Source organism: Takifugu flavidus, chromosome 7, assembly GCF_003711565.1.
Source record: "Takifugu flavidus isolate HTHZ2018 chromosome 7, ASM371156v2, whole genome shotgun sequence".
Classification (NCBI taxonomy): domain Eukaryota; kingdom Metazoa; phylum Chordata; class Actinopteri; order Tetraodontiformes; family Tetraodontidae; genus Takifugu; species Takifugu flavidus.
In genome coordinates this window covers 2,733,362-2,752,940 of record NC_079526.1, presented here as the reverse complement: position 1 = coordinate 2,752,940, position 19,579 = coordinate 2,733,362, and the positions used below count along the sequence as shown (strand labels likewise).

The 19,579-nt window shown below is 41.1% G+C and overlaps 2 protein-coding genes across 4 annotated transcripts; both read right to left on the bottom strand.

Annotated features, from left to right (window-relative positions):
- Positions 1–1,141: 1,141 nt before the first annotated feature.
- Positions 1,142–2,913, bottom strand: LOC130528725 (serine/threonine-protein kinase pim-1-like). Its single transcript, XM_057038401.1, has 6 exons — positions 2,710–2,913; positions 2,400–2,447; positions 2,080–2,286; positions 1,794–1,974; positions 1,524–1,712; positions 1,142–1,406 (listed from the first exon to the last, which is right to left on the bottom strand). The coding sequence occupies exons 1-6, from the start codon at positions 2,782–2,784 to the stop codon at positions 1,288–1,290; spliced, it is 819 nt and encodes a 272-aa protein (XP_056894381.1). The 5' UTR covers positions 2,785–2,913; the 3' UTR covers positions 1,142–1,287.
- A 3,669-nt stretch (positions 2,914–6,582) lies between these two features.
- On the bottom strand, positions 6,583–15,414 carry ephx4 (epoxide hydrolase 4). Of its 3 annotated transcripts, none has more exons than XM_057038937.1 (8): positions 15,009–15,414; positions 14,725–14,852; positions 13,211–13,296; positions 11,991–12,148; positions 10,413–10,541; positions 9,985–10,088; positions 8,922–9,070; positions 6,583–7,469 (listed from the first exon to the last, which is right to left on the bottom strand). In XM_057038937.1, exons 1-8 carry the CDS (start codon positions 15,145–15,147, stop codon positions 7,229–7,231), a joined length of 1,134 nt encoding a protein of 377 aa, XP_056894917.1. In that variant the 5' UTR covers positions 15,148–15,414; the 3' UTR covers positions 6,583–7,228. The 3 variants fall into 3 exon arrangements, with proteins under 3 accessions (XP_056894917.1, XP_056894919.1, XP_056894918.1); XM_057038939.1 differs by having other exon boundaries at positions 15,081–15,409; XM_057038938.1 differs by having other exon boundaries at positions 14,725–15,148.
- Positions 15,415–19,579: the final 4,165 nt, after the last annotated feature.

Sequence of the window (19,579 nt, the reverse complement as noted above, 5' to 3'; positions counted from 1 at the left end):
TAATCATGAATGCTCTTTATGTATTTGTAGCCTACTTATCATTTGGAAAGTAGATTAATACAGCTAATATAGACACTTACAGCATGTGTTGCCTTTATTATAAGCCATATATAAGGCTTTTAATTTTTTGCGGCTCCAGACAGATTTGTTTTTTGTTTTTTTTGGTCCAATACGGCTCTTTCAACATTTTGAGTTGCCGACCTCTGATCTAGAGTGATCATGTGATCTAATCTATCCCTGAGAGGTTCAGGACCAAACACCATGACCTCAGCTTTTTCTGAATTAAGGAGAAGGAAATTTGAAGACATTTTGCAGGATTCATGTTGTTGCAGTGACAGTTTAGCAGAGGAAATGTTATTTAGCTTTATTATTCAGAAACCTCACATCAACAGGATTTAATCGGATGAAAAGGGGTTTCCTGAAGGTTGATCTTATGGGTTAGTGTTAGAAACATGGAAAAAAATTCCCCAAGCTTGTATTAGCGATAGAATAAAATGTTGCTGTGCATAAAAACAGCACTCTGGAAATAATCCAGAATCCCAGGGCCTGACCCCCAACAAGCAACAGTGGCAAGGAAAAGCTCCCCTTTAACAAGATGATCTGAGATGGAAGGGGGGAAGAAACGGCTTAAAAAGAGGAGGCGGAGGGAGACGGAACACAGACGTTACCCAATTACACATGAGGAAGACTTGTCAGGAAGATGCGGATGACACCCACCAGAGTTCAAAATAAAACAGGACGTGATGAAGACAGGGACAAATACCTGTACAGGAGAGACACTTAACACTGGTCCTGACAAATGCTCCTCTGGTCACTGAATTAACAACATACAGTAGGAAAAGCCTGAATTTTTTTCTTCTCAATGTTTAGAATGATTAATGACCTGTTATTAAAATTTACACTATATAAATTTCTGTCAAGGCCACCTGGGTTTCTTTTGGATCAGAGCCTCAGACTCGGAAGACTTGTTTTTTTCAGCAGTTCGACACCAAAACATGGGTAACATTTATTGAGTAACCTCTAAAAGCATTCCCCCAGCCCCAAGTCCACCACATGGTCCCCATGTTGGCCCGTCTGGGCTGGGTGTATAATAAAAATAGTTACCTAGAAACAAAGCAGAGACCAGACACCAGTCATTTTCTCAGGTATTGTGAGATGTAGGAGAATAATGTGTTTATTTAGGCAGTAGTGATAAATGGTTACAGATCATTATAAGGTTCACATTTCCTGAAAATAAAATAGAGTAACATCAGTAACAAATAGAGGGACATCAGCTGTCAAATGCCCTCAGGGCTGTGCTTCTGGCAGGACACTTGAACGGAACCACGGGTGGCACAACATCTGTTCCTGGGTAATACGCTGATCAGGGTTGACGAGCAAACAGCTCTTCAAAAACTTCTTACAGTCTGAGGAGGGTAGACGGAGAGAAAAGTGACCGTTAGCACGAAAGCTGCATTCATTAATTACAAGTTCAGACAATTGCAAAATATTAATAAAGAAAGGAAGCAGTAGCATCTCTTTACCTTCAGACACTTTTAACTTCTTTATGGTCTGGGTGAGGAAATTTTCGCAGTGCTGCATCCCTTTTGTGAACAAGTCAGCATTTTCACTCAGTAGTTCCAGGAGGATGCAGCCGAGTTGCCAGACGGTGGTCGGGCCAGCTTCATAGGTTCCCCGGTGGTTAAACTCTGGAGGCCTAAAGCAATGGGTTCCTGTGAGAAAAGAAAAAGGTTTTGAATTGAAGTGTCCACTGAAAAGCTCCAAATCAGACGTCAGCATGAGTTCAGCCGTACCGGCGTAGCTGCGATATCCCGGCGTCACAAAACAGCCACAACCAAAGTCAATGATGCGCACTCGAGGAATGAGCCGAGCATCAGAGAACTGGATGAGAATGTTTTCCAGTTTTAAATCGCGGTGGAAGACGCCTGCCTTATGTATTTGAATTGCAGCTTCCACCAGCTGCCTCATGAATTCCTGATGGACAGAAAGAAGAGTTAAAGAACATCCAAAGATATTATCAGACTGAGCTCTGCAGCGGTGGGAGGCGGTCCACCGTAACACGATAACCAGCATTATTACCTTAGCCAGGCCTTCGTCTATTTGGCCATTGTCGTACTCAAACAGGTTCATACACTTCTCTGGCCTCTCCATGATCAATAGGATTTCATCATCCAGGTCAGTCCATGCTAATGGTGATATGACTGCATTTTCCCCTACAGAGTCCCCTGCTGTCATCGCCATGAGTACCATCTCCAGTGGGGCGCAGTGGAGCTCACCGTTTATCACCTGAAGAGAGGAACACAAGATGCTCGTCTGTGGTTTACTGCTGGTCATCAATGAAAAAGGAACAGCTCCACACTAAGTTCAACAGCTAATGGTAGCATCAAAGCTAGCCTTACCACTGGCTGGTACTTGACCAAGTCTTTAGCAATGTGCTTGATTGCCACCTGCAGGAAAAAATCATGTGTCAAGGAGATCAGTGATGATTATATGTGTATGTGTGTTTGGTGTGATTCAAATAAAAATACTTACTGGAAATAAATCATGCCTTCTATAACCACTAAACACTGTTCCAAAACCTCCTTCTCCCAGCTGTGAAACTTCTTTGTATTGTTTCTCATATTCTTCTGCAAATACAGATTTACTACAGCTGTAGTGCACACAAACACAAACACAAACACACACATACACCCTCCACAATAAGCTCACCTCTGCTGAGTGGCACCAAGACATGCTGGGGCTTTGCTGTGCTTGATGGTCGCAGCTCAGGAAAAGAGAACACATTGTGGGGAACCGTCACTGATTCAGTCTTCTGTCTCTTCCTGGGAGCTTCTAGGTCTGACTGGGCCTTTCTTTTTGTGCCCCGGTTAGACACGTCCTTCGGTCCTCGTCGAGTAGTGGGTTTGCTACAAACTGTTCGCCTGCACTCAGAGCCGACCCTCCTCTTTTTGCACACCGGCCTACCGTCCTCCCCTCTGCTGGTGGTTGGACTGGTGCTGGTCTCTGATTGTGAGGTAAAACCAGTCTGCTTTAAACTTTTGTATAAATGAATCAGACCAGCATGAAAAACATGGATTTGGCTTCCCTGATGGTGTAGTCACCTGATTTTGAGGATTCCTCACGTTTGCGTTTGTGTGAAGAGACGCCCATTTCTGCTCTGTACGACAGCTCAACAGCCAATGTTGCACAGTTGTTAGTATATTGAGCAGGGGAACCTTATTGACTATACCTTTGTCTTTCATTCAAAGATTCTTTCATCTTGACTTTGACGTCTTCATGTATGTCTTTTGAAATGGCTTTGGTATTTCTTTAATGTTTTGACTCTGAACAAAGTCTATATGCTTTGATCCCAGCCATTGTTGTGTTTTGCGTGTCTATTCAAGGTAGTTTTCAACTGGACTGTTTTTCTTCTCTTTTGAAGATGTTTTGCCTTCTATCCAGAAGGCTTCTTCAGTTCTGAACTCGCTGGGTACAAAATATAGCCCTTTTGCAAGATTTGGACGACCAGTTTGCATTTATGGACAGAACCAGCTTGTGTTGGGAACAATGGTATTAGAAGCTGAGCTGTAATGGGATGTTATGCCGTGTAGGGATTTGGGGCTGGCTTGCTGGCTTCCAGGCCCGTGGGCACGGAGGTGACAGCTGGATTCATCTGGTGGCTGAGGGTTCCCCATCTTGGTGGCTGCTGTTCCCGCTGGACATTGACCTGGTGCGTTCGTTGGGCTCCTTGCACCTCCTCCTCGTTGACGGTGGGATTTATCACCGGATTGATAAATCTGGTGATAAATGGTAGTGAAAGTTGCAGCTGCGGCATCCCTTGGACAGCGATCGTGGGTCTCTGGTTGTGTTGAGTTCATGGATCGAGGTAATCCAGGCCCATGACCTCATAACACAATATAGCCAACCAAATGGTATAGATTCCAGTTATTACCAAAAATGGAAGTAGGAGGAAGGCCTCATGGTACACATCCTCATTTGAAGAACAATGTGACACAGCATCCCCTCTTAGCAGCTCCTCATACAGGAAAAACAAGACATCCATCATGAGGTTATGATCAATTTTTATTTATATAGCGTCTGTTACAATCAAAATTGTTTCTAGGCGCTTTACAGAATCCCAGGGCCTGACCCCAAACAAGCAACAGTGGTAAGGAAAAACTCCCCCTTAACAGGAAGAAACCTTGAGCAGGACCAGGCTCATGTAGGGGGACCCTCCTGCTGATGGGGGGCTGGGTAGAGAGAGAGGAGAAGGGGGAGGACAGGTAGAGGAGAGAATAGGATTATAGATCATAGAAAATACATACAGAAATACATTATATTAAGTAAAGTAAGCTGCCGGTAGAGTCAAGTTGAGTGGGTCAACGGGGTCGGAGGTCAGTAAGCAGCTCTGAAGGCGGCAATACCTGTAGGGTCTCCCTTAAAATCAAACAACGATTTATCAGATGTCCAGGGTTGATTTGGAGCTTTTCTCAACTGATTTAATGGACAAGGTGTGTGTTAACATTTCATATAAAAAAAATAAAGCTCCAGGAAATCAAACAATATAACTTTTATATATATATATATATAAATATTTTAAAAAATGTATATTAAATATATAAAATGTAATACGGAAATAAAAAAATGAAAGCAATTGGATAAAAAAAGCCTCAAACAGGATTCCACAGCTGTGAAAAAGCTTTTAAAATGACACAGCTATAGCTCATCTCAATTTCTTACTACTATATACAAAACACGTACTGGACCTACTGAAAATTTTTTTTGATGATCATATCTCTTAATTTGAAGGAGGCCACAGAGGTCTGTAAACTCCCTGCAACTATGTGCCAATTATTTTGACACCTAAACCCAATAATGATCGACTGAGAATCAGAGACCAATAGCTTCAATTAATAATGATGCAAAATTATTTGCTCACATCTTTGGAGAAAGAAAAAAAAGTAGAAGTAAAAAGTAAAAGTAAAAAAAGTAAACCAGACTGATGATGGTCTGTCTGGTTTACTGAAGGGAACCACATCAGTAACAATGTTTGATCTTAGAATTGATTAACTGTAAGAAATTACATGGCCGACAACAGTTACATCCTCTTCCATAGACATATTTAGGCTTTTGACTCTGTATACATGAGGTGCTGTTGGAAGTTTATTTTTTATTTTCATTTATTATATTTTAGGCATAAAACATTTTTTTTTTTGATAAATGGGTTAAAAGCAAAATATTGTTCATATTACAATTGTTTAAAGAGAATGTTCAGTTAGTTTAATATACAGAGTTCTTCGAACCCTGCAGTACTCCATTACCTGCATGAAAATGTTGTATCGGATTTGATGTACAAACATGATACTTAAGACTATTTACAAGGCAGCCACGTATCTAATGAACAACCAATGTTGAAAACTATGATCCCGCTAAATGGCATCAATATCAAAGGTAATAAATGCAATTCCGTCCGTCCGTCTGCCCGCCCGCTTGTCCGTCCATCCATCCAAGCTATACAGCTATAATGTCCTTTGTCGAAGTGTTTCATATCTAAACATTAACCAAAAATAACCGTTTGCAGTTGGTTATTTGTTGTTAATTTAATACTGATGAATACAGACCTCAGTATTGTCAAAGCCAACAAACTGCCAGTCATCCAAAAATAACTAGCATCAGGCTGCATCAGGCTGCACTCTGCTATTTTTAACAATGCTTCTGTTACTATTTCTGGTGTTTTTCATCTCTCCTGTCTTAAAATGCTCACTAATGGTTGACAGACTACCCCAAGCATAGCGCTGTTAAAAAGAGGATCTACATGTTTTCAGATATTATTGCGATGGCCAAATCTGAACCTGGAACGCTGACTGTATCTGGATAAAAAGGAAAAAAATTATGGTATAAACAATTGAAGGTTACATGGGCAACTTTTTAAAAACTAAATTAAGAGCATAGAATACATAAAGGTCCTGATTCCTGCATGTCTTATTTCATTACCAGGAGTATATGATGCCTGCTGTTAAAGGCTCTGACGATAGCTTTACAACATACAAATAAAGAAAAACATGTAGTATGGCATGAGTTATATTGTGTATTCTTGCTAATCAATTATTGTTTGTACTTGGTACAGGTGGTGACACCATTTTCTCAACATACACGTGTATGAAAATGGTGTTTTGGGTCATTCATGTAACACAAATACTTAACAAATACAAATACTTCATTTTAAAATATTTGCAGGTCTCATTCACTGTTTTTGCAAGTTATCTTGCAGATGATACAAAATGGGGCCTGACTTGCTCTCAGTATCTATATTTAATCCAAGAACTGTGCACTTTAGGAGTTCACCACTCTTCAAACAAGTTTATTTTTAGTTCCAGTCTTACTTCTGACACAGAGTTTGTTGCACTCAGATCAGACTTTCAGAGATGAGGTATTTATGTCCTCAATATCTAGTAACAAGGCTCGGAAACATTTAATGCCATTTATCTTAACTTTGAGAGCACTGATTTTGTAAAAAGGAAACTGCTTTTAGCCATAATTATACAAATATCAAATGTGGCTCATAGGAAGGAATTAATATGGAGAGAAAAACAAAACAACACATTGTGCAACAGATTGACACTTAAGTTTATTTATAAAATCAAAAGGTGTAGACCTGGCTCAGTGACTTTAAAAATGATGTCTTTAGGAATAGTTACAAAATAGTACAGTAGTCAACCATCACTTAAGTTCTCTACATAAAGATCATGATAACAACATTCTCTACTTTTGAGTGATAATCTCTGAGGGGAAAATAATCCAAAAAAGATAACTCCTTTAGACAAACTACCTGATAAAGGGAATGGGAGAACCATGACTCCCAGAGGACTGTGCCTAAAGAAGAGCTAGAAAACATATAGCAGATGACATCCCAACCTCTGGAGAATTCCTCACACTATAACAGCTCAAAAAGTTAAAAGGCACCACACAATACAAGTCACAAGAAGATTTCACCACACATTTGTTATGCTGTAATTGACAAACGTTAAGGCGGATGTCATGTGCAAAAAACATTGTGAATATATGTCACACGTACTCTGCCTCCAGTGTGCTTCTGTATTTTCTTTATGGCAGACTTCTTTATAAAACTTTTCAATTGTGAAAGATTTAAAGAATGATTGCATTTTCACTATGTCACTTTGTTCTCAGGCATATCCCAGATGTCCTGCTGTGGCAAGTGAGATGGGGCAGTACCGGGGAAGAACTCACTTTAGTTCCTGTAGCTCTTACGTCCTTCTCCCTCCTTGAGGAAGGTCCATATGAGGGTGTTTACAATGTCAGGCTGGTCCTGCTGCAACCAATGACTGGCCCCAGAAATAATGTTGAGACGGAAATGATTCCGGATGTAGAGACGGCAGGCCTCAGCCATCTCCTGCTCCAAGAAGGCGTCTCTCTCGCCCCACAGCAGCAGGACTGGAGATCTGACATGGTTCTGGCTCAGGGGCAGGGAGCTATGAAGATAAATAAATAAATAGTTTACAGCTGTAAGTTTTTGGCCTCCGGTGCTGTCTATCCATTCGGAAAGATTTGGAGTTTTTATTCAAGTGATCTTCTCTTTAAGATAATGGAGCTAAAGCATTGAACCACAGCAAGAAAAAGAAGCTGAATATTTTATATTTGTGAGCACCAATAAAAAATAATCCAAACTAGTGATTTTTTTAAAAGTACATCTATTTATAAATATGTTTATTTTTGCTTTGATGCAGCATATACAGTTCCTAGTGCTTCCAGACAGTCTGCTTGGTCAATGTTATATACTGTGAAACAGCTAGTTGAACAATGCCTACAAATGAAACGGGGTTAGTCCTTTACCTCTTGGGATCATTCTAACTGGGCGCCTGCTTCTAGATAATGTGGGCTCAATCTCGAACTATCTCCATATTAAAAGTGTTTTGTTTACTGTAGACTGGTGAATTTTCAAGGCATTGTAGTGTCAGTTTTGACCCATTGAATTTGTCAAGCCTCTTGACATTTTATGACAAATGAATGCAGAAAACCATGACATTCTAAAAGGTTTAAAGACTTTTTGCTGCAAAAGATCTAATTTTAATTTAGTTCCAGCAAATTTTTCAAAAAAGGCTATTTCAACAAAGACTGTGAACTTCCATTAACGAGGTTATTCTACAGCATCCACACTGAAATACACACATCTTAACTCCTATATGATTAACATGATTTAGAATGGTTTAAACTAATTTCGTTTTGTTTTTTTGTTGAGATTTAAATTTTTTTGTTTGTTTTTGTAAAAGGCTCCTGCACCCACTGCTCTTCCACAGCTTAACTGCAAAAAGTGTGTCAAACAGAATATTGGACTACATTGTTCACGATATTTAGAACACTGCAGTAAATATTCACACAAAGGTACTAATTGGCCATGGGTCGGTGATATCTCTTTTACATAAGCATTATAACGCTATTCTGAGACAGTTCATGACTTAGAAGGGAGCAGATGGTCTGCTCTGCCATGCATGTACAGTTCACGTGTTAAAATAAGCATGCACTGATGAGAGCTTTGATCTGAAATTATTTATAGTCAGCACAAAAACACACAAACACAACCATTTGACATCATTGTGATCTTGTTGGAGGGCCAGGTCAATATTCTGCTACTTTAAAGTTCTGACAGTAGATGGCAACATAAAACAATGATCCCCTAACTTAGTCACACAATGTTGAAACACTACATAGACTCAATAAAAACACACGAGAATATTAAATATCGCTGCGTTTTTACTTAATGTGTCATATTTTAGGTGTATTTAAGGATATTAGAATACATATTATATTACCACTGTTGTAAGAATCACAGTAACAACATTTTAATTTAGTAAATATCTTGAATATCTCTAAAATTTCTGAACCTCTGTCTATCCAGCTTAACTCATGCTAAGTGTACTACCTACCTGAAGACATTCCTGTAGTAGTTGAGGGCTCCAGTCAGAGCTCCTGGCTGTGAGATTGCATACAGATATGCCTCTAAGTCCTCTGCAGTCAGCCATTGGCCTTTCCGGCTGATACCGGTGCTGCGGCTGGTGAACAAGGCTTTCACAGCCTGGAGCGGAGAAGGAAGCAATGACTTCAATGATGTTATTGGACCAGCACATTTTGATCAAAAATACATTTACAGGTAGATGCCTATCTCATGATCCGATGTGAGTTAGAACAGGCATTTCATATGTGAAATAAGATCTCATGACCTTTAGGAGCTGCTTTGATACATCTGCTGCTGCTTCCAGATTATTAATAAAGAGTTTATTCTCTATAGTTATAAGCAAACCTAAGATGGCTTAGTTGTGCTGCCTGAGGCGTTTAATAACAATATCTAAAAAAGATAGACTCTAGATAAAGATGGGTGAATATAAGATATCCATAAAAGTGTGGCTGTGTGACAATACCAAGGTCTTTACACTTTAAACAGGGCAAATAAGAAAATTTAGTTATTTTACTGTTCAATCTTACTTAATTCTGTATTTAATGTAGCAGCATTAATGCAGCACTGTAATATTGCTGGGCCGCATCTTTCTTCTGAGTCACTCTTGCACAGCCACTGGCTGCAAATAATGTCAACAGTGCAAAATGGCTGTGTTCTGCACTCCGGGGCTGTTTTCACTCTGGAACAGTGGCAGAAAGAAGGAACTCACTGTCACGCTCACATCAGACTCTTACGGGGTTGGATTGGAGCTCTAACCCGTACTTTGAATGACATTATAAGCTATTCTTGAATTCAAAAACGCAAATACATTTTATACAATCTAAATATTCTTAATGAGTCCCAGGAGGCTGCCTGTGATTTCTTTGATAATTTGATCCTGTTGTTTCCTGTAACCCTCAAACTGCGCAGTCATTAGTCACAGAGATGAATAAAAAAGTCCTGAAATTACCTGGCACAATGACAACAATGATACACATGTGCATAAACACACACAGAGGCATACATGCTCACAACCTTGACCTTGATAAACACACCTTGAAATCATTAATGGAGAGCATGAGCTCCGGGAAGCGAGGCAGCTGGAAGAAAAAGAAATGACTGGACTTCAGCAGCTGGCTGGGGTGACACAGTGCGTAGTCTGGTGATGAGAAGAGGAGAGTCATTCAATCATAATTACGAAAGCAGAGATGGTCAGTAATGCGCAGAAGATTTCTAGCAGTTAAACCAGCTGTTCTAGCTTTACATTAGCATCCCGTAATTAGCTTCTCATCATCCACCCCTCAAGGCAAATGGATTTGCCAGATGGAGGCAAACACGAAAATGAAGTAATAATGCTCCGTAAATGCTGCTAACAATGACAGTAATAACTCGGGTTATAAACTAGAGTCTCTCAGGTAAATTGATTGTCATATGATGAAAAGAATACTGTCAGGCTGATCATCTGCATGCAGAGACAACATACCCGTGAACACAGAAGGATGAGGGCAGTTTAAAACGATGAGTTTTGTCACCATTTCTGGGTAGTGAATCGCAAACAGCCAGGCTATGATCCCACCCCAGTCGTGGCCAACCAAACAACATCTGTTGTACCCTTGAAAAGAAAACAAATGCACATAAGACCATATTTTGATTATGCAAATACAAAGCTTCTCAGCAGCAATTGTACAAGTTGGAGTGTCATATGCACCCCCCCTTCCCCTTTTTCTTTCTAATTCTATGCTGAAGCATGTCAAAAGCACCAGAGTTCAAATCGATACTGCTTTCACCTTTACATTGCTAGGGTTTTCCCTCAGAGGACATTATAACTAGACAGTGGATGTATATATTGACACACTGTACATGTGCATACAATCAAGGTCAAACCCTTTGTCTACAGGGAATCTGATCGCGTTACTGCTCCAGTTCCTACGAAAAAAATGCACGCATCCGCTTGCACTATTAACTCCACAAACATAAACCAATTAGGAATTGTCATCTCAGCAATAGTGCTACATCAGTAGAAATGAGAGTGAATGTAGTGCTGCATTTGAAAGGAGGTGCAGGCTGCAGCTTTTAGCATGGATTCATAAATGAAAACATCTATGATTTACTGTAGCGGGGAAGCACTGCAGTGTGTCACTGTAGCTAGCTGAGAGGATAGACTGCAATGTGGAGCATGTGGGCTCTCACAGTTGGTGTGAACAGAGCTCTGCTGTAACAAAAGCAGTTTTTATACGATCAGTTAAAGCCTCCCACTTCTGCTGGAATCGCCATAAATCACCTTCAACATTCTGAGTTCAGCCCTTAAAAGCCTGTTAAATAATTAACATCTAACAATGAGAAAGGATACTAGATCATAGAGTCTGGATTTAGAGGGAAAAAAACGGAATATTTTGAAGTGAAAGGGTTTTAAAATATCTAGATTAAGTCCATGTGGTTGGATATTGTGATAAATAATATTTAACTATTGTTTTATCACCTTTAAGGCTTTTTATTTGATTCTGAAGGAATAGCTTTGAGATCGAGCAAGAAAATGAGTCAAAACTATCTTTGCCGACTACGTCTATATGTCCATCCATCTATTGATGCAGGAATCTCAGCTGAAAAATAATAACAATAAAAGAATGACCTAGAATTATCAACGAAAAGGGATAAAGCTCTAAAACTTGCTGCTCAGCACACCGGTTAGTTAATATGTGCAGCATTCCAGAACAGATAATACAGTGTACAGCAGTGATAAAGGAAAACACTTTGTGTTTTGGCCAGTAAAGGAGCTAAAACTGTCACTTTGGCCAGAAACTCATGCTGGAGTGTCCAGACAGCCACAGGCAAGCTTCCTGTGCTAGCATGCAGTCTCTGGGCCCTGGCCGGGTCCTGTACCCGCGCCTTGTCCCATGTTTAGTCAGAGTGCGTCACTACTGGTTTGTCATACCATGGAACAGGCCCAAAGGCTAGCCACAATTTGAGAATGATAAACAAGTTTATTTTTGACACAAGAAACTGTCAAAATGCTGTGTACTCTTTTGCAAGACTACAGCCAGACAAAGTTCTTTTCGCTCACCTAAATACTCCACGATGTCCCTGACGTCAGTAATGAGGGAATCGAAGCGATAGTTTTCAGTGGAGAGGGGCAGGTCAGACTCGCCATAGCCCCGCATGTCGATGGCCACCACGCGGAATTCACTCTTGAACTCACGCAACTGGTGGCGCCAGGAGAACCTGAAACACGCAAAGATGATTAATGCGATTCATTTCTTCCATTTTTTTGGGGAATACTTCAAATCCACAGCCTTTCTCTGGACCCAGGCCTCATCACCGTTGAACTAAACTTCCAGGATTTTGGAATTGTGGGATTTTTTCCTCTTGATAATTAAACTGACCAAGATACACAGTTCAGACTGCCTTTAAAATGAATTCATTGTGTGCCTTTAATTTAAGCTACATCATTTAAAGTGAAACTGAGGTCGGCTCAGCGTAATGGAATAGGTTTTAGATCCTAATCCACCTACTGATCACTTGGACTGCGATAAACTCCTAAATGAAGATCTTGTCAGCTGTAAAGGCTTCTCATCTGAAACCCCCTGTCCCCCCGTGCTGACCCCTCGGAAGCGAGCTGCGGGGTTCCGACTGTAATTCTGATGAGTCAGTGTAAGATCCCAGCACTTGAGCTTCTGATCTTAGAGAATATAGATGAGGTTTTAAAGCAAAATAAGCCCCAAATACACACAGGCGCGCACACACACTCTACTCGTTCTCAATTCTAAGAGGGAATTTGCATATTTGGTAAAAAAAAAAAAAAAGTCTAAAGAGATCTTTTAACATTGTCACTTGCGACACAGCTCATCATTGACGGAATACAGCAAGTGAAGCAGAAAAAGCTCCTCTCACCCGTTAATTAATCCCTGTCCTGTCAGCAGCTTAGATGCTAGGTCAGAGATATGGACAGGCTTACAGCTCTTGACAACCACTTTGGCCCCGTTTCGGGAGCAACGCATAACATCGTTTTCCATTTCATATCGGGACAAAGAGATCGTAAATGCATCGGACCTTTCCCCCCCTCTGGCAAGTCATCCCTGGCGGTGGCGACTCATTACTGAAGTGGAATTACTTCTTTGCAGCACAGGAACTTTACTGACATTCACAGTGATTTCTCACGCTCGGAAAGTTTTACAGGGGTCACCGACGCACGGTAACCCCGACATTAAGCAACAGAACAATCGGAGTTGTGTGCGGCTGCAGATGAGTAATATGATCAGCCACCCTTATTTGACATTGACCTACCAGAACTCAGGGAATCCATGTAAGAAGAGCATGAGCGGCTTCCCTCTCTCTCCGGCAGCCACATAGTGAAACCTAAGGCCAGATTCCTGAAAAAGACACAATATCTAAATATAACTGAGTATACACAAAGCAGGATTCAAAAGAAATAAGACAGTATCGTCAAAAAACAAAACTATTGTTTATGTTAATGATAAAACATGGACTGCCTATAGGCTTGATGGATCAGGTCATCTGATTCTATAAATTCAACGTCTCGCCATATCACATCTCTTAAAATAGCAATAAAGCCCTGTTTCAGGGTAATCCATCACTGCAACATTGTTTAAATTCAACTCTTAACTTTCCCGTGTTGAAGAAAACCCAAAATATATCAATGCTAACATTTTAGTTTTTCAAATCAGCCAAGCAGTGCGTGACATACGAAGCTTTGTGTCCCCTACCGGAGACGGCAAATGGAGCCTCTTTGTGCGGCACCTTTCCAGTCATGTTTGACCTCTCTTACATTCCAAGTCAGCATTCACCCACTCACTCGCTCATATTCACACAGTCACTCACATCCACAGACTAACTCCCGGGGGCCCCCGTGCTCATCGAGGTACATTGTTTTTGAAACAATGGGGGGAGTAAGTGTTTTTTCCAAGGGCACAACCCTAACCTTAGCCAATGACCTTCATATGATTGGAGTGGCTACCTGAGTCACAAACACAGCATTAATGGCACTGATTGTTTGTAAATGCATCCTGTACATCAGCCTTTAACGGCTTGATAAGAAGTGGGCTGTTGAGGCTTTTGTTGACATATTTGGAAATGGCAGCACAAAACTTTGGCTACTCCAGCAGCATTTCAGAATTCCCTTCCAATTTCCCAAACGTGTCTATTTGTATTTCTCACTTCTTACAGACCATCCTGACTCATTCCAGCAGCATAAATATACACACAGGACAAATAAAATCATTGAACTGAAATTGATTCAAAAATCAGCAAATTGGGTTTATTCCTTTATTCCACCCTTCACTTTATACAGTTGCAAAACTATTCTTACAGCATCTGATAACAAATTTTGCATTCACGTCTAAAGATTTAGGGCGATCCAATGGTGCTTGACGGGGGTGACAGCAGTGTTGTGGCCAAGGTCTCCACTTTGCATGCGAGACGCGAGACATCAACTTGTAAATGTCAACCCTCTTGCTCCTGGAATCTGAGGTTCTGCTGGCAGAAAGTGTTGGCATCGCGTCGTGTTTTCACTGAGAGGCTGACAGGCTGAGCCATGAGGCGCAGGAGCTGTTCTTTCAGCACCACCTGAGCTGATCAGGCTACGTTTTAAACACAGAAAAATGAGCAGGCAGTAGAATTCCCCCCCTCATCAATAAGGCCCGTTATTTTTTCCCGACATCTTCAGCTGTACGGAAGAGAGTCCCAAACTACCATTTTCTTTCTCTCTCTCACACACACAATGGACTGGTCCCCACTACCTCTCATGATCAGGCGTGTGCGTGTGTGCGTGCGCGTCTTACCTTGATCCTAACATAACAGTGGGTTCCCAAGGACGTGTCATTCAGACAAGCGGGGGGAGTTTCACGAATCGCCCACTGGAAGGTTGTTGTGGGCCTCAGAATAATGTTCCACCAAAGTTTCAGCAGCGCTACGACGGTGCACAGAGCACAATAACCGTATATTAGCGACCAAAAGCCCAAAAGTCGAATTTTCAGCGCAAGTCTGATTACAAATAGCAGCAAGTTGTGGAGCACTCTCGCCATCTTTACATTGCCGCAGAAAAATCAATGCCAGATCAAGTTACCTACTGAATTCGGCCCCCTTAATCGCTCGCTCCTGTTTAAATATTGCTCGGACAATGCCGTTGTTTCGTTACCAGCGCAGACGCACGACTGAAGGGAGGTTCCCCGATAGGCGGCTGAATGGGACGGCGGCGGCAGCATCACGTCAGATTTCACGCGTGCGTGTGACAGCAGTGGTTGTTTAGCAGGAGACGCTGTTGTTGACTATACAAGGCAAGTCTGAAATCAGGCACCGAGGTGCTCCATGCGGGGCTTTTCTGCGGTCTCGGCGCAGCAACGAGCCGCTGTTTGGCCGAGAAAAGCCGAACATCACTGCAGAGGAAGGGGCTGATCGCGGCTGTTATGGCAACCCGAGCTCTCAAGCCCATAACCAAAATGCTCACGATCATTAAAACCCACATTTAGTGAATTTAGAAGTGTCCTCGCCAAGAGGTTATTGCGCAATGAACGGCTCCATTAATATGGCGCATTAATATGTTAATCAGTAATGCGGTCACAGGTGCGCCTTTATCGAGGACAGCCGTCCATTATTTCTGTTTCACACACCACAACCGCCTTTAATTAGCAGATTAACCATTTACAGATTAGCCTAATCCTCGCTGACGTGACCGGATAGCTGAAGAGATAGCAGGACACACTTGGACAAAAATGGAGACATGATGCCAAAATAGGGGGGGAAAGGAAACAAACAAACAAAAAAATCAAAATACGACGTTAACGTCAATACTGCTTGATACTACCTAAACATTTACAGTATTATTGCACATGCCATACGATTGCTGTCAGTGATATTTAAAATTTTCTTCAGCTTCCTAATCTTTCTTCAGTTGTACCATTCCTGAGATTCTCCTTGTTTCTTTATCCTTTTCAATCTCTTTCTCTCTTCATTTCCCACTTCAACCCTTTCATCCCTCCTCTTTATTTTCTCGGGCTACCCTCTATCATTAACTATCTTTTACCTTAACCTGATTGGTTTCAGCTCCATCTCTCGTCCCTCATCCCTCTTAATGTTTATTCTTCCATCCTTAGAGTTACAGACTTCAACTCAAGCTTTTTAAAATAGTTAATTCCCTTTCCCTGTGTTTAGTCCTCCTTCTTTAGGACTTCATTTTCCTTGCTTTTCCTTATACAAATATGCCATATTAAACAAAGGTGATTATAAAATCTGTTAATTCATATCTTGAATGTCATAAGAAAACTGGGCTTCTTCAAGCATAAAGGTCCTGTGCATTACTTGGAAACATTTTATTCATTTTACAATTAATAATATAAGAAATCAGCAATTTCAAAGCCTCACAAAGCCTTCTTTTTGAAAGATTTGTAAAGTCTTCCACCAACCGTCTGTTTCCTTTCTGGGATTTGTTGTGAAGCCCAACTGCATCCAGATGGACTCAGAGAAGGTTTTTGTGGTCACAGACTGGCTGGTTCCCTCTGACAGGGAACAGCTGCAGAGATTTTTGGGTTTTGCCGATTCCTACAGGTACTTCATAAGGAACGCAAGCTCTGTTGCAGCTCCCTCTCCCTCTCCTCTCCTCTCCTCTCCTCTCCTCTCTCCTCTCCTCTCCTCTCCTCTCCTCTCCTCTCCTCTCCTCTCCTCTCCTCTCCTCTCCTCTCCTCTCCTCTCCTCTCCTCTCCTCTCTCTCTACCCAGCCGGCCATCAGCAGGAGGGTCCCCCTACATGAGCCTGGTCCTGCTCAAGGTTTCTTCCTGTTAAAGGGGAGTTTTTCCTTGCCACTGTTGCTTGTTGGGGGTCAGGCCCTGGGATTCTGGAAAGTGCCTAGAAACAAGTTTGATTGTATAAGACGCTATATAAATAAAGATTGATTTGATTTGATTTGATTTGATTATCCTCAAACTACCTGACCAGAACCTCCAGTCTGACAAGGGTCTGATATGGGAGTGGGAGCGACGAACAACGAAGTTCATCCTGTGCGCTTTTTTTCTAAGAAACTTTACTCAACCGGGAACTACTGGCTGTGACACTGGTCTTGGAAGAATGGAGGTACAGGCTGGAGGGAGCTGTACTGGTCCGACCACAAGAAGCTGGAACATATTAGAACTCACAAGAGACTGAAATCTCAGCAAGCCAGATGTTTTTCTTTTCTTTTTTTTACTAGATTTAACGTCACTCTGCATCAGTTTGCACTTCAACATCAAGCCTGATGCCCTGTCCCACTAGTTTGGGTGAGGGGGCATCTCTGGGACCCTTTTCTAGCATCCTGCCAACCCTTTGAATCACTGAAGTTGTGATGTGGGGCATTGATGATGAGATCAGATGGGTTTTGGAGGGTATGGCGATCCCAGAAGGCTGCCCAGTGAATTATCTCTCTGTTCCAAGACACCAGATTGCCAGTATGTGATGGTGTCACACAACAAGGGGTAATGATGTTTGCTCTGTGATCCAACCACTCATAATAAGGCACGACAGCGAATGTTGGATTGTGTTGGGTCAAAATTGGGATTTATTTGTGTGGTTTGATCCTGGCATAGGATAGTCAACCCCCATTGTGGTTCTGCTGAAGCTCCCCAGGACCATGAAGGTCCAGCTTAACTTCTATGTTTCCAGGTTTCCTGTCCAAACCAGTCCACTGCTGCCTCCTTAGAAGTGTTCTTCACATATCCTCGCTCATCCCTCTTTCTTGCTGGCAAAATGTTACCTCAAGAAGCCCTTTTACATTGTTTTAATTTCTTCGTCATTAGAAACTTTTAATCATCTCAGCAGGTTTTTTGCTTTATTGTGGTGATACAAACGTGTTAAACTCAATGAGCATAATTAGAAATTTCTTTTGTTTTAATTCAGTTGTGTTGCAGAGTTGGATTTTATTTTAACACCTCTATGACAGTAAAAAAACATGTAGATAATCCATCTTTGGTTTTCTTTTTAAGACAACCTGACAGAAATGTCTAAACACTTGTGTCAGCTCCTGTTTGTATTTTAAATTCAAGATCATGTGGAATAATTGATTTTTGCACCAGACATGTCTCACAATCAGTAACTGAAATAGTAGTTTTTACACCCACAGTAGATAAATCTACAGGCTTTATTTGCATCATATCAGCTTAGTTGTGACTTGACGAGTCAGATTTGTAATGTTGAATTCAATGTTACCTTTACAGAGATAATGTGTTTATTCTGCGCCTCATTCCATAAGTTATGCTCATCAGTAACCCTATATATTATCTGTATTCTGAAAATAGGATAGGACAGTGGTTTATGCCACTGATTTTGGGTGCCTAAGTTTGTTGGTTCGAGTCCAGGTGAGCCCTTAGGCGAGGCTGTGCATGACAATTATTCCTGCTTTTGCTAGCTAATACATCATTGATTATACTGCTCATTCTCATTTATTGGGAAAAACAATTTGAGTTCTGTTTTTTGCTGAATGAAATTGTGCCATGTTCATTTGCAAAAGATAAATGTCACTTTGACAATGAAACATAAATACATTCATTTACAAGTACTTGTCCTAAAGTTATGATTATTGTTTTTTTGTGTGAATATTGTATGCTTTTGATTTTTTGATTTGTTTATACATATGTTTTGAGCTGGTAGCCCTCAAGCCATTTGGGAATCTTAAGGTAGCCCTCAGCTTTAAAAAGGTTGGTGACCGCTGCATCAGGTTATCAACTGTAAAGGTATAGAGTGTTTTCCAAAAATCATTTGTTTGCATTTTGTTCGAATCGAAATCAGAGTTTGAATTTTACAACATTCAGTGTTAATAAATCAATCAAAAATCGTTGGCTGTCTCTATCCACTCAACATCCAGGCATCAAAGTTGCATAAAACTGCTTACGTGACAACACCACAGGTTCAGCGTGTGCTCAGGAGCTAATTGGTCAATACTGACACCTGCTGGTCATTTGATCAAATTACACTCCCGGGGATGAACTGGAGCAAAATGTCAGAATATCACATGAAATATTGTAAAGCCCAATGCCTTCAACAGTTATATGGAGGACCAGTGTTGGTACTCCATACAATAAGAAGGTTGCTTTGTTTTTATTTAAAACCAAAATTATTTTGACTGTCTGGGCTTGGATGATTCTTCTACGTCTGCCTTTGGACATACCCGCCAATAGGGGACTAAAGAAGCAGGCATACACATAAACTGAAATTCCACTTTGTACAGTGGAGAATACAGCTTTATATTTGCCAATTTAATAGTGGGTCTTAATGTTTCTGAAGATTCTGCACCGCTACATTGTCCACCGCTCTGAGACAAAGGCCTGCGGATGTGTGTGTGACTGTTTCTGAACACTTACCTGAGCTGTTTGTTGGTCCTGTTGAATCCCCTGGTGTTCTGAAGGCATCTCTGTCGGGACATCCTCCTCTCCACATCATCTTGCAGTTGTTTCAGTGCCCCTTGTAAAAAAAAAAGGAAACAAGGACTTTAAACCTCAAAGGCCAAGACACTTATCGTCTCTAAACTGGTCATATATTCTCTAAAATGGATTAAGCTTTCAGATATATGTTTGGCAGAATCGATCTGTACATTTTAGATCTCACACCAACTCTATGGTGGAGCATCTTTACCAGTGGTATTATCTTTAAGCCTGACATGCATCTCCTCTCAAA